General features: G+C 64.6%; 3 protein-coding genes across 7 annotated transcripts; 1 reads left to right on the top strand and 2 right to left on the bottom strand.

The window, feature by feature from the left end:
• Window positions 1–73: 73 nt before the first annotated feature.
• On the top strand, window positions 74–16,032 carry DHX16 (DEAH-box helicase 16). 2 transcript variants are annotated; one of them, XR_012584639.1, is made up of 20 exons: window positions 74–389; window positions 844–1,082; window positions 1,951–2,104; window positions 3,118–3,174; window positions 3,254–3,508; window positions 4,188–4,415; window positions 5,254–5,442; window positions 6,090–6,200; window positions 6,963–7,078; window positions 7,853–8,063; window positions 8,894–8,992; window positions 9,955–10,107; window positions 10,470–10,610; window positions 11,603–11,765; window positions 12,281–12,399; window positions 12,604–12,671; window positions 13,262–13,449; window positions 13,973–14,134; window positions 14,805–14,978; window positions 15,778–15,963. XR_012584639.1 is itself a non-coding variant. In XM_074567557.1 (20 exons), exons 1-20 carry the CDS (start codon window positions 180–182, stop codon window positions 15,904–15,906), a joined length of 3,141 nt encoding a protein of 1,046 aa, XP_074423658.1. In that variant the 5' UTR covers window positions 74–179; the 3' UTR covers window positions 15,907–16,032. The 2 variants fall into 2 exon arrangements, 1 of the variants encoding a protein (XP_074423658.1); XM_074567557.1 differs by having other exon boundaries at window positions 13,287–13,449; window positions 15,778–16,032.
• On the bottom strand, window positions 16,025–19,243 carry C29H6orf136 (chromosome 29 C6orf136 homolog). The gene is made up of 6 exons (XM_074567769.1): window positions 18,998–19,243; window positions 17,953–18,264; window positions 17,231–17,319; window positions 16,931–17,131; window positions 16,315–16,384; window positions 16,025–16,233 (listed from the first exon to the last, which is right to left on the bottom strand). Exons 1-6 carry the CDS (start codon window positions 19,136–19,138, stop codon window positions 16,099–16,101), a joined length of 948 nt encoding a protein of 315 aa, XP_074423870.1. The 5' UTR covers window positions 19,139–19,243; the 3' UTR covers window positions 16,025–16,098.
• Window positions 19,244–19,687: 444 nt separating this feature from the next.
• On the bottom strand, window positions 19,688–24,071 carry ATAT1 (alpha tubulin acetyltransferase 1). Of its 4 annotated transcripts, none has more exons than XM_074567778.1 (10): window positions 23,873–24,071; window positions 23,451–23,511; window positions 22,866–22,957; window positions 22,698–22,758; window positions 22,474–22,587; window positions 22,264–22,365; window positions 21,320–21,365; window positions 21,155–21,226; window positions 20,848–21,025; window positions 19,688–20,739 (listed from the first exon to the last, which is right to left on the bottom strand). In XM_074567778.1, exons 1-10 carry the CDS (start codon window positions 23,968–23,970, stop codon window positions 20,715–20,717), a joined length of 849 nt encoding a protein of 282 aa, XP_074423879.1. In that variant the 5' UTR covers window positions 23,971–24,071; the 3' UTR covers window positions 19,688–20,714. The 4 variants fall into 4 exon arrangements, with proteins under 4 accessions (XP_074423879.1, XP_074423880.1, XP_074423877.1 ...); XM_074567779.1 differs by having other exon boundaries at window positions 21,320–21,341; XM_074567776.1 differs by having other exon boundaries at window positions 23,451–24,010.
• Between the last annotated feature and the right edge of the window lie 168 nt (window positions 24,072–24,239).

The following is a 24,239-nucleotide window of genomic DNA, read 5'->3' as shown; positions in this document are numbered from 1 at the left end:
CCGCGCGGCTCGACGCGATATTACGGTAGAGCGGAAGCGCGCATGCGCACCGTCCACAGAGGCGGCGCGACGGGGCGCCGAGTAGGCGGGGCTACATAACTACGCGTGCGCGGGGATTGGCTGAGCGCGGTGCGCGCTGCGTACGGCGGCCGGCAGGCGAAGGAGGAAGCAGGGCCGCCATGGCGGCGGCGGCGGCGCTGGAGCGGTGGGTGTCCGGGGAACTACAAACGCTGCTAGGGCTGAGCGGCCGCCACGTCCCCGCCTTCCTGGTGGCGCTGGCCCGGCGGAGCCGCAGCGTGGAGGAGCTGCTGGAGCGGCTGCGGGAGACGGAGGCGCTGCGGGTGGAGGAGCCGCGCGTGCGGGCCTTCGCGCGGGAGCTCTGGGACAAGGTGGGCGGTGCTCGGGGGAAGGGGGCGGGGGTTTAGGTAAGTGTGTGGGGCTCGGGGGAGGGCGCGGGGCTTTGGATGGGGGAGGGGCTCACGATAAGGGGGTGGGGCTTAGTCTGGACTGGGAGGGCGTTGGAGCGCGTGGGGGCGTGGCCTGGCGGCAGATGGGCACGGAGCTTGCGGGAAGGGGCGGTATTTTAAGGGTAGTGGGTGGCAGGATCCTGTGCAGGTGGGGGCGTGGTCTTCTGGGAGATGAGGGCGTGGCTTCTAGGATGTAGGAGACCATGCGGATGGGGGCGTGGCCATCGCAGGACGGGGCGTGGCTTGTGCACCTGAGCACCACAGTCAACGGAAACAACAGCCAATGAGGGGCGTTGGGTGTTCGGTAGGCGTGGCCAGTCTGAGGGGAGGGGGCGTGTCTTGAGGGGGCGTGTCCTGAGGCTGACCCCGCCCCCAGGTGCCCCGGGAGGCCCGGCGGGAGCCCCCAGGCCGGGCAGCCGAGCGGGCGGCACGGGAGCTGCAGCGCCGCAGCCAAGGCTACCGATTGGTCGAGAGCGATGATGAGGCGGCAGGGCCCGCCCCTGCCCACGGCTCCGCCCCCGCCACAGCTGACCCCACTCCCCGCCGCCGCCGCCACCTTCGACGCCGACGCTCCGAGTCGCCCGAGGCCTCCAGCCCCTCGCCGCCCCACATTCCGTGAGTAGACACAGAGTTTGGGGTCCCCCCCTGTTTTTTGGGGTTCCCCACCCGGGTTTTGGTATCCCCCTCCCTATTATCGAGGTGTCCCCCCTAGTTATGCGCATCTCAGTGCTTCCTCCAGCCCTCTGGATGTTGCCAGAGCTGCTCAGGGTCCCCCTGGTTCTCGTGGTCCCTCCCCATTATCGGAGTCGCCCTGAGTTATGTCGGTCTTGGGGCTTCCTCCTGCCACCTCGGGGTCACTGCAGGTGCTCGGGGTCCCCCTGGTTATTGGGGTCCCTGCTGTTACTGGGGTCCCCCACCGATTATGGGGGGCTTGGGGGTTTCTTCCTTTCCCCTGGGGTTCACTACAGGTGCTCAGGGTCCCCCCAGTTCTTGGGGGCCCCCTAATTATGGGGGTCCCGGGGTTTCTTCCTGCCCTCTTGGGGTCACTACAGGTGCTCAGGGTCCCCCCGGTTCTTGGGGTCTCCCCCAGTTATGGGGGTCTCAAGGTTTCCTCCTGTCCCCTGTGGGTCTCTGCAGGTACTCAGCATCCCCCCACAGTTATTGGGGTCCCCCCAATTATGGAGGTCTCAGGGTTTTCTCCAGCCCCCTGGGTGTCACCAGAGCAGCTCAGGGTCCCCCTGGATGTTGGGGGTCCACCCTGGTTGTCCCTTCCTGACCCTTGGGGTCACCCCTGAGCTTTTGGGATCCATTTGGGTGCTGAGTCCCACCTGGAATTTTGGGATTCACACCTTCAGGATCACTTAAACCCCTCTGGGGTCTCCCAGACTACTAAGGTCTGTGGGGTTTGGGGTGCCCTGTGGGTTTTGGGGTCCCCCATGGATTTTGGTGTCCCCCAATGTGACTTTTTCACCCCCAAAACCAGGGCTGCGGACCCCACCGAGGAGCCAGAAGCAGAATGGGAAGCATCGGAGCGGGAACGGCTGCGGGATTTGGAGGAACGAGACGCCTTTGCCGAACGGCTGCGCCGCCGCGACCGTGACCGTACCCGCAGCGTCCTCACCCGCCCTGATGCCAAGGTGAGGGGCATGGGGGGGGCCGCAACGCCTTTTGGGGGGGTCCCTGGGTGGGATATGGGGGCGCCTGGCTGTGTTTAAGGGGCCCTGCTGACCTCCTTTGTGTCCTTGGGTGGGATTTGGTGGTCCTTGGGTGGGATTTTGGGTCCTTGTGTGGGATTTAGGAGGTCCCTAGGTGTGATTTGGGGGGCCCTGGATGTATTTGGGGGGCCCTCCTGAACCTCCTCGGGGTCTCAGGGTGGGATTTAGGGGGTCGCTGGATGGGATTTAAGGGGACCCATCTGTGTTTGGGGGACCCTGGGTGGGATTTAGGGGGTTTGGGTGGGAATCGGCATCCCTAGGTGGGATTACCAGTCCCTGGGTAAGACCTGGGGGACCTGGCTGTGTTTGGGGGGCCCTGCTGACCTCCTGGGTGGGACTGGGGGGGTCATAGCCAGGCTGTGGGAGGGTTTTGCTGTGCTTTTGGGGATCCCTGGGTGGGACTGGGGGAACCCTGGATGAGATCTAGTGGGGGCTGAGTAGGAATTGGAGTCCCTGTGTGGGATTGGAGGGACCCTGAGTGGGATTTATTGGGGGTTGTGTGGGAATTGGGGTCCCTGAGTGGGATGTTGGGGGTCACAGCTGGGGTGGGGGGGTCCTGCCATGCACTTGGGGGTCCCTGGGTGAGATTTGAGGGTCACAGCCACAATGCGGGGGGGATCCTCCCGGCCTCCTGGGGCTCCCTGGGTTTGATTTAGGGGTCACAACTGGGACTGGAGGGTGGGCCTGGGGGAGGGTCATTGGGACTGCGGGGCCGTACCTGACTCCTGGGTGCCCCAGGGTTTGATTTAGGGGTCTCAGCTGGGACTGGGGGGGTCCCTAGATGGAACTGGTGGGGGCTTTTCCTGCCTCCTGGCCCAGATTTGACACACCTGGGTGGAATTGGGGGATCTGGGGGTGCCATTAAGGCCCCCCTCCTCCATCCTCCGCAGCTGGAATTTGGGGTCCTCACCCTTTTCCCCTCGCTTTCCCCCCAGGCTTATGAAGAAGCTCAAAAACGCCTCAAAATCGCCGAAGAAGATCAAAAAACCATGGTGAGCTTAAAATCCACCCCAAAATTCCAGTTGAGAGGGGTTCCACTGAGCTTTAACACCACCTTTTTGTACCTGTCAGGTTCCAGAACTGCGGAAAAAATCCCGTCGGGAATATTTAGCGAAAAGGGAAAAGGATAAATTAGAAGAATTAGAAGCGGAAATCGCCGATGAAGAATACCTTTTCGGGGAAGAAACGTTGACGGGAGCGGAACGGCGGGAGCTAGAATATAAACGTCGCGTGCGGGATCTGGCCCGCGAGTACAAACGGGCCGGGGAAAAGGAAAAATTAGAGAAAAGTAATCGATATTATATCCCCGAGGAAACACGAGGCAAGGTGAGGGTCCCCCAAACCTCCCTCTGGCCCCCCCAGATCCCTCGCATCGTGGCCAAAGTTCCCTCCAGCACCCCAAAATACTGCTTTTATCGCCCTTCCAGGGTCCCTTTTGTCATATCGGGGGCCCGCTCCAGCACGCGAAATTGGCCTTTTATCCTTTTAAAGTCTTTTTTGTCTCTTCTGAGACCCTCTGCAGCACCCCAAATTCTGCCTCTATCCCCCCAAGGTTCCTCCCATCATCTCTGAGGCCCCCGTTAGCACCTCAGGTCTTCCCTCTGTCCTCTCAAGATTCTCTTAACACGACAGGACCCCCTACAGCACCCAAAATTCCCCCTCTATCCCGCCAGGGTCCTTCCTATCACCCTAGGACCCCCTCCAGCACCCAAAATCTCCCCTCTGTTCCCCCAGGGTGCCTCCTGTCACCCCTAGGACCCTCTCCAGCACCCTAAATCCCCCCTCTATCCCCTCCAGGTCGTTCCCATCACTCCTAGGACCCCTTCCAGCACCCCATATCTTCTCTTTATCCCCTGGAAATCCCTCCCATCACTGCCAAGACTCCCTCCAGCACCCCAAATTCCCCCCTCTCTGCCTCCCCAGTGTCCCTCCTGCCACGGCCGGGGGGGGGTGGGGTTGGGGGAGGGGAGACCCCGGTGATTTCACCCCTTTCTTTACCTTGTAGAAGATCCCCGAGCGTGAGGAAGTGCTGGGAGGGGAGGAAGAGCGAATGGCCCCCCGGGACGAGCAGCGGCGCTGGGAGGAGGAGCGAATTGGGGCGGCTTCCTTGAGGTTCGGGGCGCGCGATGCCGCCCGCCGTCAGCCCTCCAAGGATTACGACTTTGTGCTGGAGGAGGATGAGATGATCCAGTTTGTCAGTGCCGTGCAGATGAAGGGCACCGAACCCGATAAGGTGAGGGGGGCGAGGAGATTTTGGGGTGCTGGAGGGTGTCCCAGGGGCAATGAGAGAGGTTTTGGGGGCATAGAAGGGGGATTTGGGGTGCTGGAGGGGGCCCTGGGGGTGCTGGGAGGGATTCTAAGGGGGTAGAGGGGGGATTTGGGGTGCTGAAGGGGGATTTAGGCGTGCTGGGAACGGGTAGAGCGGGGACTTGTGGTACTGGAGGGGATCCTAAAGGTACTGTAGGGACCATGGGGACACTGGAGGGGCCCTGGAAGGATGATGGGTGCCCCTGGGGACACCAGGGGACCCTGAGAGGCTGCTGGGGGGCCATGGGGACACCAGAGGAACTATGGGGGCAGCCAGGGGGGACCCTGGAAGGATGATGGGTGGCTGTGGGAATCCTGAAGGGACCATGGGGACAGCAGGGGTGGCAGAGACACTGAGGGGGCACGGGCAGGATGATGGGTGGCCCTGGTGACACTGGAGGGACCCTGGGAGGATGCCAGGGAGCCATGTGGATGCTGGAGGTCCCTGGCAGGATGACGGGTGCCCCTGGGGACACCAGAGGGACCCTGGGAGGATGGTGGGGGGCCATGGGGACACTGGGGGGACTCTGTGAGGATGATGGGGAGCCCTGGGGACACCAGAGGGACCATGGAGGCAGCCAGGGAGGCCTGGAGACACCAGAGGGCCCTGGGAGGATGATGGGGGGCCCTGGGGACACCAGAGGTGGCATGGGGATGCTGCGGAGGGCTGGGGACACTGGAGGGATCCTGGGAGGACGATAGGTGGTCGTGGGGACACTGTAGGTGATGTGGGGATCCCGGAGGGACGCTGTGGGTGCCTGCAGGAGGCCCCGGCGCCGGTGCCCGAGGCGGAGCGGCAGCGGCAGTCGGCGCAGGAGGCGCGGCGGAGCCTCCCCATCTTCCCTTACCGTGACGAGCTGGTGGCCGCCATTGCCCAGCACCAGATCCTGGTCATCGAGGGAGAGACCGGCTCCGGCAAGACCACCCAGATCCCCCAGTACCTGCACGAGGAGGTGGGGGGGCCAGGGGCAGCACATCGGGGTGGTGGGGGCCAGATAGGAGGGCTGGGGGACGGTGAGGGGCGGATGGGGGGGTGGGAGACAAATGAGGGGGCATCAGGCGGTTAAATAGGTGAGTTGGGGGGTGTTGGGGGCGCAGGTGGGTGTTGGGGGGCAAGTGAGGGGTCATCGGGGGGTAGATAGGGGGGCTAGGGAGCAAATGAGGGGGCATCGGGGGGTTGATGGGTAGATGGGGGGTTGGGGGACAGATAGAGGGGCTGGGGGGCATCAGGGGGGCTAATGAGGGGTATCGGGGGTAATGGGGGGTTGGGGGGCAGATGGGGGGCTGGAGAGCAAATGAGGGGGCATCAAGGGTACATAGTGGGGATGGTGGGTAATTGGGGGCATATAGAGGGTCTGGGGGCAAATGAGAGGGCACCAGGAGGTCGTTAGGGGGCAATGGGGGGCAGATAGGGGAGCTAGGGGTCTTCAGGTGGGCAGAATGGGGAGCTGGGGGTGCAGAGGGGGGGGTGGGAGGCAATTAGAGGGACAGACAGGGGAGTTGGGGGGCAAGGGGGGGATATGGCGGTTAGGGAGCATTTGTCACCCCCCCCCCCCCCCCACTCCCTGATGTGGAGTCCCCTTTGTCCCTGTGTCCCCAGGGCTACACGCGGCAGGGGCTGAAGATTGGCATCACGCAGCCACGGCGTGTGGCTGCCATGAGCGTGGCTGCCCGTGTGGCCGTGGAGATGGGCACCAAGCTGGGCAACGAGGTGACACAGGGGATGTGAGGGGTGTGGGACAACCTAAAGGGTGGCTCTGGTGACCTGAGGATGGCAGGGGACCTTGGGCACACAACAGTGTCCCAGAGGGACCTTAGGGGACACCTGTGGTGTGGCTTCTTCTGAGGGACCCTTGGGGAGCTGGCTTTGTCCTAAGGAAGCCAGGGGACGTGTCCCCACACTGGGGACTGCAAGGGACGCCAGGGACGTGTGCCCCTTGCAAGGGATCCAGGGGACATCTACCCATCTTGGGGACAGCAGGGGACCCTGGGGCCATGTCCTTGTCCTAGGGAGCCGTGAGGAACACTGGGGACACTAATGACATGTCCCGATCCTAGGGGAGCCCAAGGGGAGATGTACCCCTTGCAAGGACCGAAGGGGACCCAGGGGACATGTCCCTGTCCCATAGGACCCTGAGGACACAGAGAACCCCAGGGGACATCTCCCCATCCTACGAGACCCCAGGGAAGATGTCCCCACCCTGGGGACCATAGGGAATACGTCCTTGTCCTAGGGACCCCTGAGGAGCACAGGGGACCCTAATGACTTGTCCCCATCCTAGGGGACTGTGGGGGACCCTGGGGACACATCCCCATCCCAGGACACCCCAGGGGAACTCTGGGCAAGCGAGGGGACTCCTGGGGACAATTAGGGACCCTGGGGACCACCGGGGTGGAGCTGGTGGACTCTGAGGGGATGCTGAGGGAGTTGAGGGCCACCGGGCCACAGCGGTGACATGTGTCTTGTCCCCAGGTAGGGTACAGCATCCGCTTTGAGGACTGCACGTCGGATCGGACTGTGCTCAAATACATGACGGATGGGATGCTGCTGCGGGAGTTTCTGACCGAACCCGACCTCGCCTCCTACAGGTGGCCTTGGGGACACTGGGGACACCAGGGGTTCTGGGGATGCCGGGGACATTGGGGTGTTGGGGCAGAGGGGAGGGATTGGGAATGTCAGGGATGGCGTACTCTGGGGGACCTTGGGGACGTTGCGGGGATAATGGGGACACCAGGGACATTGGGGATGCTGGGGACACTGGGGTGTTGGGGGAGGGTGGAGGGATTGGAGATGTTGGGGACAGCATAGATGGGGACATTGGGGACACCTTGGGGACATTGGGGAGAACAGGGGTGCTGGGGGCACCAAGGACACTGGGGACACTGTGGACATCAGGGCCATGGGGATGTTGGGGAAGAGCAGAGAGATTGGGGATGCTGGGGAATGGTGGGGACGTGGGGATGGGGACATTAAGGGGTGGGGGGAGGTTGATGTTGAGGGGACGCTGGAGGGGACCCCGGGGACATGGAGGGTGGGGAATATCCGGGGTTGGGGACTCCGAGGGAAACAGTTGGGGATGTTGTGGGGGTAGGGGGGTAGTTTGGGACAGTGGGGGCGACACTGGGGACACGGCAGGGGGCTGGTGGAGTGGCTGTGTGTCCCTCGCGCTGTCCTTATTGTTAGTCTTACTGGTGCCCCATACCTGTCCCCATGCCTGTTCCTGTGTCCCTATACCTGTCTCCACGCCTGTCCCTGTGTCCCCATACCTCTCCCCACACCTGTTCCTATGCTCATCCCCGTGTCCCAATGCCTGTTCCCGTGTCCCCACACCTGTCCCTGTGTCCCCGTACGCGTCGCTGCAGTGTGATCATGGTGGACGAGGCGCATGAGCGCACCCTGCACACTGACGTCCTCTTCGGGCTGATCAAGGACATCGCCCGGTTCCGGCCCCAGCTGAAGGTGCTGGTGGCCTCGGCCACCCTCGACACCCAGCGCTTCTCCGCCTTCTTCGACCAGGCCCCCGTCTTCCGCATCCCCGGCCGCCGCTTCCCTGTCGACATCTACTACACCAAGGTGACACAGGGACGCGGCAGACGTGGGGAGCAGGGGGATGTGGGGTGCTAGGGTGCACAGAGACAGGGGGGACATGGGGACGGGGGACACACGAGGGCAGCAGAGGGATGCAGTGGTGCTGGGGGACATGGGGACAGGGGAGACACAGGGTCAGCAAGGGGATGTAGGGGTGCTAGGGGACAGGGGGGACATGGGGGGAGCAGGGAGATGTGGGGTGCTGGGGGACAAGGGGACATAGGTGCAAGGGGACGTCTGGAGAGACAGGGGGACATGGGCAGAGCAGGGGGACAAGGGAACATGGGGGACGCAGGGGCAGCAAGGGGATGTAGGACCGCTGGGGGACATGGGGTGCTGGGGGACAAGGGGATACATGGGGACAGGGGGGGACATGGGGAGCAAGGGGATATAGGAGCACTAGGGGACATGGAGACAGCAAGGGGATGTAGGAGCACTCGGGGACAGGGGGGACATAGGAACAGTAGGGGGATGTGGGGCACTGGGGGATACCAGGCTGCTGGGGTCATGGGGACACTGGGGGGTGCCAAGGGACAAAGGGGGCACAAGGGACATGGGGATGGGGGAGGCGTAGGGGTGGCAGAGGACATGGGGCTCTGGGGGACACCAGGATGGACATCTGGGGACACCGGGAGGTGTTGGAGGACCTCGGGGGACATGAGAGATGACAGGGGACGGGGGGGACGCAGGAACAGTGAGGAGACATGGGTGTCTCAGGGGACAGGGGTACACTGGGGGACACTGGGCAACAGGGGGATGGCTGGGGACACTTGGGGACACCCGGTGCTGATGTTCTCCCGATGTCCCCTCCCCAGGCGCCCGAGGCCGATTACCTGGAGGCGTGTGTGGTGTCGGTGCTGCAGATCCACGTCACCCAGCCCCCGGGGGATATTCTCGTCTTCCTCACTGGCCAGGTGGGTGTCCCCATGTCACCCCATTCCCTCCCTGCCACCACCCCTGTCCCCCCTGGGCACCCCCCTGTCCCCTGGGCACCCCTTGTGTCACCCAGCCTCCGGGGGACATCCTCGTCTTCCTCACTGGCCAGGTGGGTGTCTGCATGTCACCCCCCTGCCACCTCCCTGTGTCCCCTCCCTCTCTTTGTCCCCCTTATGTTGTTGGTGCCCCCAGTGTCACCCTGATGTTCCCTGCATGTCCCCATTCCCCGGTGTCACTTGATGTCCCCATTCCTGTGGCCATCCCCTGCCCCCTGGGTGTCCCTGTCCCACCAGGTGTCCCTATCCCCTTGATGTCCCTGATGTCCCCTGGGTGTCCCCATGGCCCCCTGGACATCCCTGTGTTCCCATGTCGTCCCGCCCCCATCTCCCTGTCCACTCCATTCCTCCCTGGTGTCCCCGTGTCCCCCTGGCTGTCCCTGTGTCCCCCATGGTGTCCTCATCCCTCTGGGTGTTCACATCCCCAGGCATCCCTGTCCTCCTGTGTGTCCCCTTCCCCCCCAATGTCCGTGTGTCCCCGAGTGTCCCCATCCCCTGGGATGTCCCCGTGTCCCCCAGGTGTCCCTGTCCCCTTGGATGTCCCCCTGGGTGTCCCCGTCACCCCCCTGGGAGTTCCCATCTCCCTGAGCATCCCCATCCTCCAGGATGTCCCTGTGTCCCACAGATGTCCCTATGTCCCTTGGGTGTCCCTGTGTCCCCCGGAGGTCCCCATGTTCCCCTAGACATCCTGTGTCTCGCTTGGGTGTCCCCATCCTCCTGGGTGTCCACATCCCCAGGCATCCCCTTCCCCCAGGGTGTCCCCATCCCACCTGGGTGTCCCCTTGTCCCCCTTGGCATCCCCTTTTCCCCCTGGGTGTCCCTCTGTCCCCCTGGCTGTCCCCATCCTCCTGGGTATCCACATCCCCGTGGTGTGCCGGTGGCAGGAGGAGATCGAGGCCTGCGTGGAGCTGCTGCAGGAGCGGTGCCGCCGCCTGGGGTCGCGCCTGGCGGAGCTGCTGGTGCTGCCCATCTACGCCAACCTGCCCTCTGACATGCAGGCCCGCATCTTCCAGCCCACCCCCCCCGGCGCACGCAAGGTACGTGCCGGCCCTTTAAGGGGAGGGGGGCGGGGCTTCCCGGGAGGGGCAGGGCCTCAGGGGGCGGGGCCGAATGGGGTGGGGCTGAATGGGGTGGGGTCTAAGGGGTAGGATTATGGTGGGGTCTAAGGGGGCGGGGATTGAGGGGGTGGGGCTTATTAGGGTGGGGTTAAAATGGGTGGGGTTATGGTGGGGTCTAAAGGGGTGGGGCTTAATAGGGTGGGGCTAAAATGGGTGGGGTTTAAGGGGTGGGGCTTAGCGGGGTGGGGGTCAGGGTGGGCTCTAAGGAGTGGGGCTCAATCGGGTGGAGCCCAAGGGACGGGGTCGTGGGGTGGCTGGAGCCTGTGACGTCCCTCCCGCAGGTGGTGGTGGCCACCAACATCGCGGAGACGTCGGTGACGATCGATGGCATCGTCTACGTGCTGGACCCTGGGTTCTGCAAGCAGAAGAGCTACAGCGCCCGCACCGGCATGGAGTCCCTGGTGGTCACCCCCTGCTCCCGGGTACTGCGTCCCCTCCCTCCCCCCCCATCACCCCCACAGTCCCCTAAGGTGGCTGTGTCCTCCCCGTGGTCCTTCTGTGGAGTCGGTGTGTCCCCATGTCCCCGAGGTCCTTGTGGGTAGTTGGGTTCTGGTGGCCTCGCATCCCCACACCCCTTGGTCGCTATGTCCCTGTGTCCCCACGGGTCTCCAGGTCCCCATGTCCCTTCTTTGGGTCCCCAGGTCCTCATGCCTCTGGGTCCCCATGGGCAGCCATGTCCCCAGGTCCCTCTGTCCCCACATTCCTTTGTCACCATGTCCCTGGGCTCCCATGTCACTGGGTCTTCATGTCCCCACATCCCTTGGTCCCCATGTCCGTTGGTCTCCATATCCCAAGGTCTCCACATTCCCATGCCCCTGGGTCCTCATGTCCCCAGGTCCCCACATCTCTTGTGTCCCTGTGTCCCCATGCCTCCAGGTCCCCATGGGCAGCCATGTCCCTTGTCCCCCTCGTGCCTCCGTGTTCCCATGTCCCCACGTCCCTTGGTCTCCAAGTCCCCATGTCCCCATATCTCTGGGTCCCTGTGTCCCTATGCCTCTGCGTCCCTGTGGGCAGCTGTGTCCCTTGTCTACCTCATGTCCCCATGCCCCTGGGTCCCCACGTCATTTGCCACATCCCTTGGTCCCCACGTCCCTGTGTCTCTACATCCCTTGGTCTCCACGTCCCCATGTCACTGGGTCCCCATGTCCCACATCTCTGGGTCCCTGTGTCCCTATGTCTCCGGGTCCCTGTGGGCAGTTGTGTCCGTTGTCCCCCTCATGCCCCCAGGTCCCCATGTCCATGTGTCCCCACATCCCTTGGTCTTCATATCCCCAGATCTCCACATCACTATGTTCCTTGGCCCCCACATTTCTGGGTTCCCGGGTCCCCATGTCTCTGACTCCCCATGGGCAGCCGTGTCCCTTGTCCCCCCGACCCCGTGGCCCCCTGAGTGACCAGTGACGGTGACCCGCAGGCCTCAGCGAACCAGCGTGCTGGCCGGGCGGGCCGGGTGGCTCCCGGCAAGTGCTTTCGCCTCTACACAGCCTGGGCCTTCCAGCACGAACTGGAGGAGACCCCAGTGCCCGAGATCCAACGTGCTGACCTGGGCTCTCTTGTCCTGCTCCTCAAGAGCCTTGGTGAGATGGGGGGCTGGGGGGAGGTTGGGGTCCATAGGGGCATCTTGGGGGGCATTGGGAGGTCTTAGAGGGCATCGTGGCATCTGAGAGACCATCAGAGCATCTCAGGAGGCATCTCAGGGACCATCAGGGCATCTCAGGAGGCATCTCAGGGGGCATCGGGGCATCTCAGAGACTATTGGAGCATCTTGGGGGGCACTGGGGCATCTGAAGTGGCTTTAGGACATTTTAGAGGGCATTTGGGCATCTTAGGGGCCATCAGGGCATCTCAGGAGGCATCTTGGGGCATAGGGGCACCGTAGGGGACATCTGGGTATCTTGGGAACCATTAGGACATCTCAGGAGGCATCTCAAGGGACGTTTAGGGACAAGAGAAACCTCAAGGCATCTTAGCACAGTGCCACAGCTCAGGGCCTGGGAGACACTGGGGACCTTTGGGGCTGGGGACACCCTGGGGGACCAGGAGGGCTCTGGGGTGGCCCTGGGGTGACAGCAGGTGACGTCCTTGTCCCCAGGCATCAACGACCTGATCCACTTCGACTTCCTGGACCCGCCGCCCCACGAGACACTGGTGCTGGCGCTGGAGCAGCTCTACGCCCTGGGTGCCCTCAACCACCTGGGCGAGCTCACCACGGTACTGGGAGCACTGGGAAGGACTGGGAGGGACTAGGGTCGTGGTGGTGGACCCCGTGGATGAGCTCACCACAGTACTGGGAGCACTGGGAGGGACTGAGATGGTGGTGGTGGATCCTGTAGGTGAGCTCACCACGGTACTGGGAGCGCTGGGCAGGGTTACTGGGAGCACTGGACCCTGAGGCTGTCCCCTCCCTGTCCCCAGCTGGGCCGGCGCATGGCGGAGCTGCCGGTGGAGCCCATGTTGGCCAAGATGATCCTGGCCTCCGAGCAGTGAGTGTCACTGGTGTGTCCCCTGGTGTCCCTGGGTGTCCCCAGACTGTCCCCTGCTGTCCCTGGTGGAGTCCCTTGTATGTCCCTGAGTTGTCCCCAGGAGCCTTGGTGGTGTCCCCAGGCTTGTTCCTAGGTTGTCCCCTGGATGTCCTCATGTTGTCCCCTAGGTGTGCCCAGGTTGTCCCCTGGTGTCCTCGTGGTATCCCCTGGGCTGTCCCTGAGTTGTCCCCAGGCGTCCTGGTGGTATTCCCTGAGTGTCCCCCGGTGTCCTCCTGGTGTCCCCTGAGTTGTCCCCTGGGTGTCCTTGGGTGTCTTTGTGGTGTCTCCAAGGTGGTCCCCGTGGTGTTCCCAGTGGTCCCTGGTTGTCCTTGTGGTGTCCCCTGGGTGTCCTTGTGATGTCCCCAGGTGTCCCTGGGTGTCCTCGTGCCCCAGTGTGGTCCCTTCATCATCCCTGGCTTGTCCCTGGGTGTCCTGGTGGTGGCCGCCAATTGTCCCCAGGTGTCCCAGTGTTGTCGTGTGTGTGTGTGTCCCTACAATCCCTCCACTGAGCAGGTTGGGGGGGTGGTGACACCCCCTGTACACGGTGACAGGGTGACACGGTGACATCCCTGGCAGATACGGCTGCACAGAGGAGGTGCTGACGGTGGCGGCCATGCTGTCCGTCAACAACGCCATCTTCTACCGGCCCAAGGACAAGGTCCTTCATGCCGACAGCGCCCGCCTGGGCTTCCACGTCCCCGGGGGGGACCACCTTGTCCTGCTCAACGTCTACAACCAGGCATGGGGGGGGACGACACAGGGACATGGAGGGGACACCAAGGAGGGATGTGGCAGGGGGATGGGATGTGCCTGGGAGAGGAGGGTTGGGGGTAGTGGTGTGTTTTGGGGGGGTATGTGGGGGTTTGGGGGGGAAACATGGGGTGGGGGTCCTAGGGGGTAAATATGGGGGGGAGGGGTCTTGGGGGGGCAGTGGGTGTCTGCTGGGGGGGGGGGGAGTTATGGGGTGTTTCAAGGGGTAAACCTGGGGTTGGGGGGCCCTGGGGGGGCAGGTTGGGGACACAGGGTGGGTGTCCAGGACCAGGCACTGACCGTGTCCCTGTCCCCCTCCCCCCCGTGTCCCTCTGATACTTCTGTGTCCCCACACTGTCCCTGTGTCCCACATCCCCTTTTCTTTGTCCCCATCCCTGTGTTGCCCCCCATCCCCTGTGTCCCCCATGTCCCCGTGTCTCCCTGTGTCCCCATGGTCCCCATGTCTTTCTATGTCCCCCCCGTGTCCCCCCCCGTCCCCGTGTCGCCGGCAGTGGGTGAGCAGCGGGCACTCCCTGCAGTGGTGCTACGAGCACTTCGTGCAGGCGCGGTCCCTGCGCCGGGCGCGGGACGTGCGGGAGCAGCTGGAGGGGCTGATGGAGCGCGTGGAGGTGCCCCCCTCTTCCTGCGCCGGAGACTCCGTCCCAGTCCGCAAGGTCACCCCCAAATGCCCCCCCCAACAGGCCCCCCAGTCCCCCCCGCGAGCCCCCAGTAATCACTAGGGACCCATTTTCCTCCTGGGACTCACTTAGGTGCCCCCCGTTTCCCCCTCGGGACCCCTTATTTCCCCCTTGGGAGCCCCTGTTTCCCCTCGGGACCCCCCCATTTCCCCTCCTGGGACCCCCAGGGACCCCCATTTCCCCTTCTTGGCCCCCCAAGTTTGCCCGAGGATCTGCAGGGTCCCCCAGTTCCGCTCCTGGCACCCCCCAGGTCCTGCAGGGACCCCCAGTTCTCCCCCATAGGATCCCCAGGGATCCCCCCCATTTCTCCTGGGACTCCCCAGAAGCTTCTGGGACCTCCAAGATCCCCCCCAGGACATGCAGGGCCCCCCATTTTCCCCACCTAGGATCCCCAGGGCCCCCCATTTCCCCTCAGGAGCCTTTGGAACCCCCCAGTTCCCCCCAGGACCTGCAGGGACCCCCCAGTTCCCCCCAGGGCCTCCCATTTCCCCTCCTAACACCCCCCAGAATCCTCCGCCACCCCTCCTTTGCCCCTCCCCAAACTCTACGGGCCCTCCATTTCCCCTCCTAACACCCCCCAGGATCTTCCCCCTGCTCCCAGACCCTCATGACCCCCAATTCCCTCCCCCCCTTTGCCGCCCCCCAGGCCATCACTGCCGGCTTCTTCTACCACACGGCGCGGCTGACACGGGGCGGGTACCGCACAGTGAAGCACCAGCAGACGGTTTTCATCCACCCTAACAGCTCCCTCTTCGAGGAGCAGCCGCGCTGGGTGCTCTACCACGAGCTGGTCTTCACCACCAAGGAGTTCATGCGGCAGGTGGGGATGGGGGGCACACCATGGGGCAAGGGATGTGGCCGTGGGGATGTTGGGGTGGGGACAGAGACATCTCTGTGGGTATGAGGACATGGGGACAGAGACATGGCCACGGGGATGTGGCTGCAGGGCTGGGGACACGGCCATGGGCATGGAGATGTCACCACAGGGACAGGGATGTGGCCATGGGGACACTGGGAGAGGGACATCTCCATGGGCATGAGGATATGGGAACAGGGACACAGTCATGGGGACAACGGGACAGGGACAGGGCTGGGGACGCAGCCGGGGCATGGGGATGTCACCGCGGGGACAGGGATGTGGCTGTGGGTATGGGGACAGAGACATGGCCATGGGGACGCTGGGACAGGGATGTTGGGACAGGGACACAGCCACGGGGACAGGGCCATGGGGGCTGGGCTGGGGGCAGTGGTGCAGGGACAGGGGGGACGCCATGGGGCAAGGGACGTGGCCAGGGATATTGGGGACAGGAGGGTGACAGGCACCACATAGCCATGTTCCTGTGGGGACGTGGGTCACAGGGACCCAGTAGCGCATCCCCATGGGAACCAGGATGACACTGACCCCACAGCCACGTCCCCATGGGGACCAGGGTGACAGGGAGCCCATGGCTGTGTCCCCACTGGGACCAAGGATGATGGGACAACAACACGGACACGTCGTCTGGGTCCTTGGACGATGACAGCAGCCCCCCGCCCAGCAGGACAGCCCCGTGTCCCCTCCACAGGCTTGGGGTGCAGTGGTGGTCCCCACGGCCCCCAAGTGTCCCCTTTGTCCCTAGGTGATCGAGATCGACAGCGGGTGGCTGCTGGAGGTGGCCCCCCATTACTACCAAGCCAAGGAGCTGGAGGACGCCAGCACCCGCAAGATGCCCAAGAAGGTGGGCAAAAGCCGGGAGGAGCTGGGCTGAGACACCTTGGGGACACTTGGGGACATCCTCCCCCCACAATACAGCTGTTTTGGAAGACGAGTGGCTCCCTCCCCGTTTGGGGACACGGTTTGTCCCCTTCTGTCACTGCTGCAGCAGCTCCGTCCATCTGGTTTTATTCTGTACATTAAGTTAAGGGAGGGAAGGGACACGTGGGGACAGGGATTTGGGGGCTCAGGTGGCCCCCGAGGTGGCAGGAGGCTTCAAGGCGAGCTGTAAGGCCGGTCCCGGCTCGGCCAGTGCCACTGCCACCGCCGCTGCCACCAGCAGCTTCTTGTCCTCGGTCATGGCCGTGGGGGCTGGCATCAGCTGGGAGGGGTTGGGGACAATATTAGAGGGGGGGGGGCATTAAGGGACACTGTTGGGTCCCCCGGTGTCCCCTGGCCTTACCTTGTCCACGCGGTGGCAGCGGATGAGCCCCTGCGAGTTGAGGAAGAAGGTGGAGAAGGCGTCATAGGACCTGGGGGGAGGACAGAGTCAGGGGTGGGCGTGGGGACATGGGGGTGGCATCCCATCCCAGGGAGTGACAGCGACATGGGGACACGGAGCTGGCATCCCACCCCAGGGAGCGACTGGGCTGTGGGGACGTGGGGGAACATGGGGACGCAGGGGTGGCATTCCCTCCCTAGGGAGTGATGGGGACAGGAGGGTGGCATCCCGCCCCAGGGAGCAACAGGGACGTGGGGGACACAGGGATCCAGGGCTGGCATTCCCTCCCCAGGGAGTGACGGGGACATGGGGACGCAGGGCTGGCATCCCACCCTGGGGCAGGACAAGGGCCTGGGGGACGTGGGGCTGGCATCCCACCCTGGGGAGTGACAGGGACAGGGGTACACAAGGGACGAGGGGACGGAGGGGACAGGGGGCTGCAGGACCACAGGGTGACCCAAGGGGGCTGCGGGGGGAGCGTCTGTGGAGCTGGAGCAGCAGCAGGTCACTGGGGGTGGGAGAAGGAACCTGGCGGCGGGGGGTGGCAGTGGAGGACAAGGGTGTGGCGGGGGCTGACCGCAGGAGCTGGCGCTTGTCGCGGCGGTAGAAGCGCAGGAGGCAGAGGTGCAGGGGCAGCCCGGTCAGGCGCCAGCGCGCCCGGATGCTCCAGTCCTCGGGGTGCCGCGTCAGGGCCAGCACCTCCAGCCGCAGGCTGGCAAAGTAGCCCCAGGCCACCGCCCGGCACAGGGCCACCGCCACCTGGTACATGGGCCGCCCGCTGTGAACACACACACACACACCCACCAAGGTTGGCACATGTCCCCTTTGTCCCCAGAGTGTCCCCTGGCCCCGCAGCGGAGGGGGGGTGACGACTCACCGGGTGTGGAGGTGGAGGAGGTGGTTGATGAACTCGACGTCGGGGGAGTAAAGGCCATAGTCGGGGATCTTCAGGAAGAAATTGGGGAGCTGGGGGTGGGGGGAAATGGGGGGGGTTGGGGGTCAGGGGTGTGTGTGCGTTTGTCCCCGTGGGGACGTGGAGGATCCCGCAGGGCTGGGGGGCACTGACAGGGCTCGGGGTTGGAGCTGGGGGAGTTTAAAGGGTTGTCCCCCGCCGTCCTGTCACCCTCATCCCCATCTTGTGCAACCCCCCCCCACCTTGTCACCCTCCCCCCAACCTTGTCACCCCCCCATATTATCATCCACGTCCCAATCTTGTCACACCCCTTGTTTTGTCACCCACCCCCATCTTGTCACACCCCCCCCGATCTTGTCACCCCCCCATCTTTGTTGTCCCCCACACCTTATCAACCCCCCCTCTATCCTGTCACCCCCCCACCTTATCACCCTCTCCCCATGTTGTCACCTGCAAACTTGTCACCCTCCCACCTCGTCACACCCTCCCACCTTGTCACACCCCCTCCATCTTGTCACCCCCCCCACCTCATCACCATGTGCCCCACAGTGCCACCCCATCCCCACCTATACATGACACACCCTATAGTGGGGGAGTAACAGACCCCTCCCCCAAAAGCCACCCCCCCTACCCACCCCCACCCCAAAGCCAGCCCCGATGTCACCTTATTGTCACCCTCTCGTCACCTCGTGCTGCAGCTTCTGGTGCATGACGGCCAAGTGCTCCTCCATGCTGGGGGGCGGGTGGCGGGGGGGCCCAGTGGGGGCCAGGAAGGGGGCCGGGGGTCGCAGGAGGAGGAGGAGGGAGGTGACAGGGCCATCGCAGACGGCAATGTCATCTTCCCGCTGCCCGTCCACCGTGGTGATGTCACCTGCCAGCCCCTCGGGGGGGGACAAGGCGCGAAGGCGAGGACCCCGGGCCGGGGGGGGCCGTGGCAGGGCTGGGGGGCGCAGGAGAGGGGGCAGTGCCGAAATGTGGCCCCGGGTGGGCTCCAGGTCCTGTGGGGGGGGGTAAAAGGTCCCCAAGGGGGTAGATGTGGGGCTGCCTCATAGCGGGGTGAAGGCGGGGGTATGGTGTGGGGAACTCTAGGGGGACATTTTTGCTGTGGGGTGGGGGGTTTGGGCTGTGGGGCACCCGGGAGGACCCCCCCCAGGGATGGAGCTGCCCCATGGGGCTGAGCTGCCCCATAGGAGGATGGATCTGCCCTATGAGGAACCCAGCAGGTCCCCCCCAAGAATGTAACTGCCCCACAGGAGGACGGATCTGCCCCATAAAAGGATGTAACTGCCCCATAGGGGGTGATCTGCACCACGACACGATGGATTTGTCTCATGGGGGGTGGATCTGCCCCATGGAGGAATGCGTGTGCCCCATAGAGGGTGACCTGCCCCACAGGGGGACGGCTCTGCCCCACGGAGTCCCCAGGGATGGCCCTGACCCAGCGGGATTCCCACCCCCCCGCGATTTGCATAACCACGCCCCCTCGGGACAGCCGGGCCCGCCCACCTCATCCCTACTTAGCGATAACGATTTTCATAGCCACGCCCACCCGACGAGCAGGGCCCGCCCCCTCAACTTATGCCCGTGCGTATTTGCATAGCCCCGCCCACTGGGTCAGCAGCCACGCCCACACCAGTCTCTTCCGTGGCGTCTATTTGCATCCCCGCAGTGTATTTACATATCCCCGCCCCTCCCCTCAGCGCGGGCCCGCCCCTTCCCCTCGCCCCTCACCTGAGGCCGCGCTCGGTAATGGCGGCGTGGCGGGTCCGGTCCGGCACCATCGGGATCTGCCGGGGGCCAGGCCCGCAGTGTGGGGGCCGCGGGTCGGAGGCGGGCAGCGGCGGCAGCGGCGGCCCGGCCGTGCCGGTACATGGCGCAGCCCCCCCGGCTTCGCCGACGGCCGCGCCTCGCCTCAAGCCGGCGACCTCACTGCGCCTGCGCAGCGCCCGCCGGCCGGCGCTGGCTCCGCCCCTGCCGCGTCCCAGCGCGCATGTGCGACGGGCAGGGCAGTGTCCTGCGCATGCGCGGCTGGAGGGGGAGCGGCCGGGGAAGGTGACCCGGAGGAAGCGCATGCGCGGTGGGCGGAGCCCGCGCCGGGCGGCACGCGCACGCGCAGTTGCTTCCCGCCAAGCCCATTGATTTAGCTTCGAGCCGTGCGCGCCAGGGGGGCGGAGCCAGCTCGGCGGCAGCCAATAGGAATGCGGATCTCCAGCTGGGGAGGCAGGGCTTCCCCCAAGCAGGGGTTGAGCGGCGCGGCTAATAGCACGGTGGGCGTGGCTTAAGGGAGGGGCGGGGCTATGAGGATATTGGCGCTGTGCAGCGCGGAGTGCGCAGAGCGGGAGGCGGGTCTCTGGGCTGCCCCGCCCCCAGCGGTGACATCACCCCCCGCCCTCCCACACCGACAGCACGCGGGACCCGGCGCTGAGAGTCACCGTTTTTATTGAAACGTAACCAAAAAAAGGGGGGGAAGGGGAAGGGCATCCCCCCTCCCCCCAGGGCTGTGGGACAGGGACAGGCACGTGTAGGGTAGAAACTGGAACCCTCTGGGAGGTATGGGGCAGGAAGGGGCCCTTGCCGGGAGCTATGGGGTGAGAACAGGCATCCATGGGGAGGCTGTGGGGCAGGGATGGGCACCCATGGGAGCTGTGGGGCAGGGGGAAGCCCCTATGGAGCAGGGATGGGCACCCACAGTTACTATGGGGTGGGGACAGGCACCCACAGAGATTATGTGGCAGGAAAGGGGCACCCGTGGGGCAGGGATGGGCACCCACGGGAGCTGTGGGGCAGGGACAGGCACCCATGGGAACTGTGAGGCAGGGGGAGACCCCTATGGGGCAGGGACAGGCACCCACAGGGGCTATGGGGCAGGAAGAGGGCACCCATGGGGCAGGAGGGCCCCCCCCCGGGAGCTATGGGGCGAGGATGGGCACCCATGGGGCACGGACAGGCACCCACAGGGGCTATGGGGCAGGAAGGGGCCCTCCCTGGGAGCTATGGGGTGAGGACAGGCATTCATGGGGGAGCTGTGGGGCAGGGATGGGCACCCATGGGAGCTGTGCGGCAGGGGGAAGCCCCTGTGGGGCAGGGATGGGCACCCACAGTTACTATGGGGTGGGGACAGGCACCCACAGAGACTATGGGGCAGGAAAGGGGCACCCGTGGGGCAGGGATGGGCACCCACAGGAGCTGTGGGGCAGGGGAAGGCACCCATGGGGCAGGGACAGGCACCCACTGGGGCTATGGGGAAGGGATGGGCACCCACAGGGACTGGGGGGGGGGGACAGGCACCCATATGGGCTACAGGGCAGGAACTGGCACCCCCTGGGAGCTGTGGGGCAGGAAGGGGGCACCAGTGGGACAGAGCCGGGCACCCCACATTCCTTCACCCCACACCCAGCAGGCTACGAGCCCCCCACGGCCCTGCCGTGGGGAGAAGCTGCCGTGGGGCTCAACGACCGGTTCGCCCGAGAGAGCTGCGGGGGGGGAGGGGGCGAGAAAACAGAGTTGTGGGGTGATGGAGGGGAATGAAAAATAGGGCCAAAAATGGCAAAATTGGGGCAAAAAAAAAGGGGGAGGCGAACCTGGCGCGACGCTGTTGGGGGGCGTCTGTCCGTCTGTCTGTCGTTGGGGGCTCTGTTTGTCCGTCCGTCGTCTCCCGCCGCACCAAAAAGGGCCGGAGGCTGCCTCGAACCGGCGACCCCCCGGCTCGCCCAGGAGTCAAGTTGAATGGCCAAGGAGGCTCCGCCTCTTCTCGCAGAACTGCCAGGGGATTGGTTGAGGGTTAGAGAAGCCCCGCCCTCTTCGTGGCGAAAGGGGCGGAGCTTGGGGGGGCACCGTGCCTCAGTTCCCCCCCGCCCCCCCCTTTTTCCCACCACGCCCCCGACTTACAGTCACGTTCCGAGAGCGAGTAGGGCTTGATCTCCTCCTCGGGGCGCTTGGGGGGCGGCCGGCGGGGGGGAACTGCGGGGGGGCACCTTTATTAGGGGTTGGGGGCGTCACCCCACGCCCCTTTGTACCCCCTGAGGCCACCCCCTAATCCCCCCTGAAACTCACCCGGTCGGTTGGAGAAGAAACCCTCGAAGATAACGAAGTTGTTCACCTGGGGGGCAGGGGGGAAGGAGGAAGGCTGGGGGTGATGTGCCCCCCCCCGGCCCCGAGGCAGTTCCTGAAGCTTTACCCCTACTTGGGGTAAATATTTGGGGTGTTCTGCCTCCCCCCCAAGGGCTCTCTTTAGTCTCTAGCCCCGCCTTGGGGTAAATATATGGGGTGATTTGCCCTCCCCCGGGGTTTTCCCAAGGCTGTACCCCACTTTGGGGCAAATCTGTGGGGTGATTTGCCCCCCCCCCCCCCCGAGTACTTTCTAAGGCTCTTACCCCCACCTTGGGACAAAAAAATCTGGGGTGATCTGGCCCCTGGGGCAGTTCCCGACGCTCTGCCCCTCAACAGGGAAAATACTGGGGGTGATTTGCCCCCCCCCGGGCACTTTTCTAAGGCTCTACTCTCCTATGGGGCAAAGATCTGGGGTAATTTCCACCCCCACCCCCCCCCCGGAAACTTCCCAAGGCTCTATTCTCCCTTGGGGCAAATCCATGGGGTGATTTACCGCCCCCCCCCCCCCGCCCCGAGCTCTCTTGAGGCTCTTCTTCTGCCATAGGGCAAATATTTGGGGTTGTTTCCCCCTGCTCCGGGCACTTCCCAAGGCTCTATTCTCCCTTGGGGCAAATCCATGGGGTGATTTACCGCCCCCCCCCCCCCGCCCCGAGCTCTCTTGAGGCTCTTCTTCTGCCATAGGGCAAATATTTGGGGTTGTTTCCCCCTGCTCCGGGCACTTCCCAAGGCTCTACCACAACCTGGTGAAGCCAAGAGATCATTTATCCTCTCTGAGAGGCAAGAACTGGAACAAATACTTGGCGGGAGGGGCACACAAAGAGAGCAAGTGGACAACACAGGAAGGGGTTTCCCCCCCCAAGGGATGTCCCCTTTGTCCCCCTCCCCACCTGTGGGATGGCGTCAGTGAGGCCGTAGTGTTTGCGGAGAAAAGCCAGGAGCTTCTCAGAGGGGCGGTCGACAGCCAAACGCCAGGGATCCACCCTCTCGCTCTGCAAAAGGGGAGGACAAATGAGGCATGGGGGGGGGTGGATGTCCCCCAATGTCCCTTTGTGTTCCCCTGAAGTGCCCCTCCCTCTTCTTTTGTCCTTTTTTGTCACCTGCAGCATGTGCTGGAAGAGCTGCCGCCCATAACCGTGTCGTTGCAATGACTCATGGATGTAAAAATCCAACACGCAAAGTGGTTCCGCTTCATTGTGGGCACCATTACGGTCCTTGGGGGGGCACGAGGGGACGACGAAAAAATGGCCAGGGGGGACACACAAGATGGCCATCAGGGGGGACCCAGGCATCTGGGTGCCTCCCCAGACCCCTCAAAACGCACCAAGAGGAAAAGCTTCTTGTAGCCAACCTTGAGGAAGCCGATGACAGCACCTTTGGGGGTCCTGGAGGAGGACAGAAGCGATTTTTGGGGGGGTGCCTGGATGCCTGGCCCCACCCTGGGGTGGGGGAAGGGTTGGAGGGGAGGGGAAGGTGGGGGAGAGAGGCGCACCCCCGCCCATCCGGGGCACGGAGGATGTAGAGGACGTGGCGGTTCGCCTCCATGCGCGCGGCGCTGGTGACGGGGGTGGGGAGGCCCTGGGCCTGTGTGGGAAGAGCCATTACGCCCCCGTGACCCCTCCGTTACCTCCCCATTAGCCCTCTACAACCCACTTGTTGCGCCCCATGCCCCCCCTTACCTCCCTATTGCCTCCTGTTACCCCTTCCATCACCCCCCCATACCCCCACTGCTCCTTGTAACCCCCCATTACCCTCCCACTGCCACCCATTACCTCCCTACAGCCCCCCATGCCCCCGTTTCCCCCTGGTTGCCCTCCTGTTTCCCCCTTTTACCCCCCCATTTCCCCTCGTTACCCCCATTACCCCCCCATTGCCTCCCATTACTACACCCCATGCCCCTGTTACCCCTCTGTTACCCCCTGGTTGCCCCCTCCCCTACCCCCACTGCCCCCCATTACCCCCCTGTGCACCTGTTACCCTCCCATAATCTCCTCATTAACCCCTATTGCCTACTGTTACCCCCTTGTTACCCCCCCATTACCCCCCTGCTCTCCAGTTGCCCCCCATTGCCCCCGACCTTGGCTGAGGCCTTGCCCAGCTCATCGATGACTGTCCGCAGCTGCTGCTCCAGGTCCCCCCTGCGCCGTGGGGACACCGGGGGGGGGGGGGGGGGGGGGCAGACGGACACACAACGACGCACAGTGTCACCCCCAACACCCCCCCCGGCCCAGGAGGAACCCAGGTGTCCAGGCAAGGAGAAGGGGGGTTGTGACGCACCATTACCCATCATGTCCCAGGGCAAGGCCTAGGGGACCCCCTGTTTCCCAGCATGCCCCGGGGCAACAATACTACCCCCCCCCCCCCCCCATTAACCACCATGGCCCAGGCAATTGGCGGGGGGGGGCGGGGGGGGGGAATCCTCCAGTTTCCCAGCATGCCCCGCGCCCTCCCGTGTTTCCCAGCATGCCCCGGGCAGGCCTGAGGCCTAGGCCCCGGTACCGGTGGGTGGGCCCGCGGCGCCCGGCGGGCCGCAGGTGCTGGTCCACCACGCAGACTCGGTCGCCCAGCACAGGTGACAAGTCGAAAGGGAACTCCATGGCCGCTCCGGTCGCCCGCGGGGCCCGGCCCCGTTACCTCCTCCGCCCGCCGGGCCCGGCCCGGCCCCGCCGCCACCGCCAGGCCCGGCCGCCGCTAACCACGCCCCCTAGCAACGGCTCAGCCAATCGTTCCCTCCCGTTCGCCCGCCCCTAGCAACAAACCCCCGCCCTCTGTCACAACCCTTCCCGCGCTCGCCACAAAGCATGTCGGGAAACATCCCCCACCGCCGCCAGGCATTCTGGGATATAACCCCCAGTACACATCACCC

The sequence above is a fragment of the Larus michahellis genome, chromosome 29 (assembly GCF_964199755.1).
Source record: "Larus michahellis chromosome 29, bLarMic1.1, whole genome shotgun sequence".
NCBI classification, from domain to species: domain Eukaryota; kingdom Metazoa; phylum Chordata; class Aves; order Charadriiformes; family Laridae; genus Larus; species Larus michahellis.
This window is presented reverse-complemented; position numbering and strand designations above follow the sequence as displayed.

Bases quoted from the DNA above. Each gene is read 5' to 3' on its own strand.
- DHX16 (XM_074567557.1), top strand. From the start codon at position 180: ATGGCGGCGGCGGCGGCGCTGGAGCGGTGGGTGTCCGGGGAACTACAA. The intron at 2,105-3,117 runs GTGAGGGGCATG...CTTTCCCCCCAG, and splicing joins TCACCCGCCCTGATGCCAAG to GCTTATGAAGAAGCTCAAAA. The intron at 14,135-14,804 runs GTCACCCCCAAA...GCCGCCCCCCAG, and splicing joins ACTCCGTCCCAGTCCGCAAG to GCCATCACTGCCGGCTTCTT.
- C29H6orf136 (XM_074567769.1), bottom strand. From the start codon at position 19,138: ATGTACCGGCACGGCCGGGCCGCCGCTGCCGCCGCTGCCCGCCTCCGA. The intron at 18,265-18,997 runs GTGAGGGGCGAG...CCCCCCCCACAG, and splicing joins ATTACCGAGCGCGGCCTCAG to GACCTGGAGCCCACCCGGGG. The intron at 16,385-16,930 runs GTCAGCCCCCGC...TCCTCCCCCCAG, and splicing joins GACAAGCGCCAGCTCCTGCG to GTCCTATGACGCCTTCTCCA.
- ATAT1 (XM_074567776.1), bottom strand. From the start codon at position 23,663: ATGATGGGTAATGGTGCGTCACAACCCCCCTTCTCCTTGCCTGGACAC. The intron at 22,759-22,865 runs GTGCGCCTCTCT...GTCCTCCTCCAG, and splicing joins CGTGCCCCGGATGGGCGGGG to GACCCCCAAAGGTGCTGTCA. The intron at 21,366-22,263 runs GTGGGGAGGGGG...CCTGCCCCCCAG, and splicing joins TCACTGACGCCATCCCACAG to GTGAACAACTTCGTTATCTT.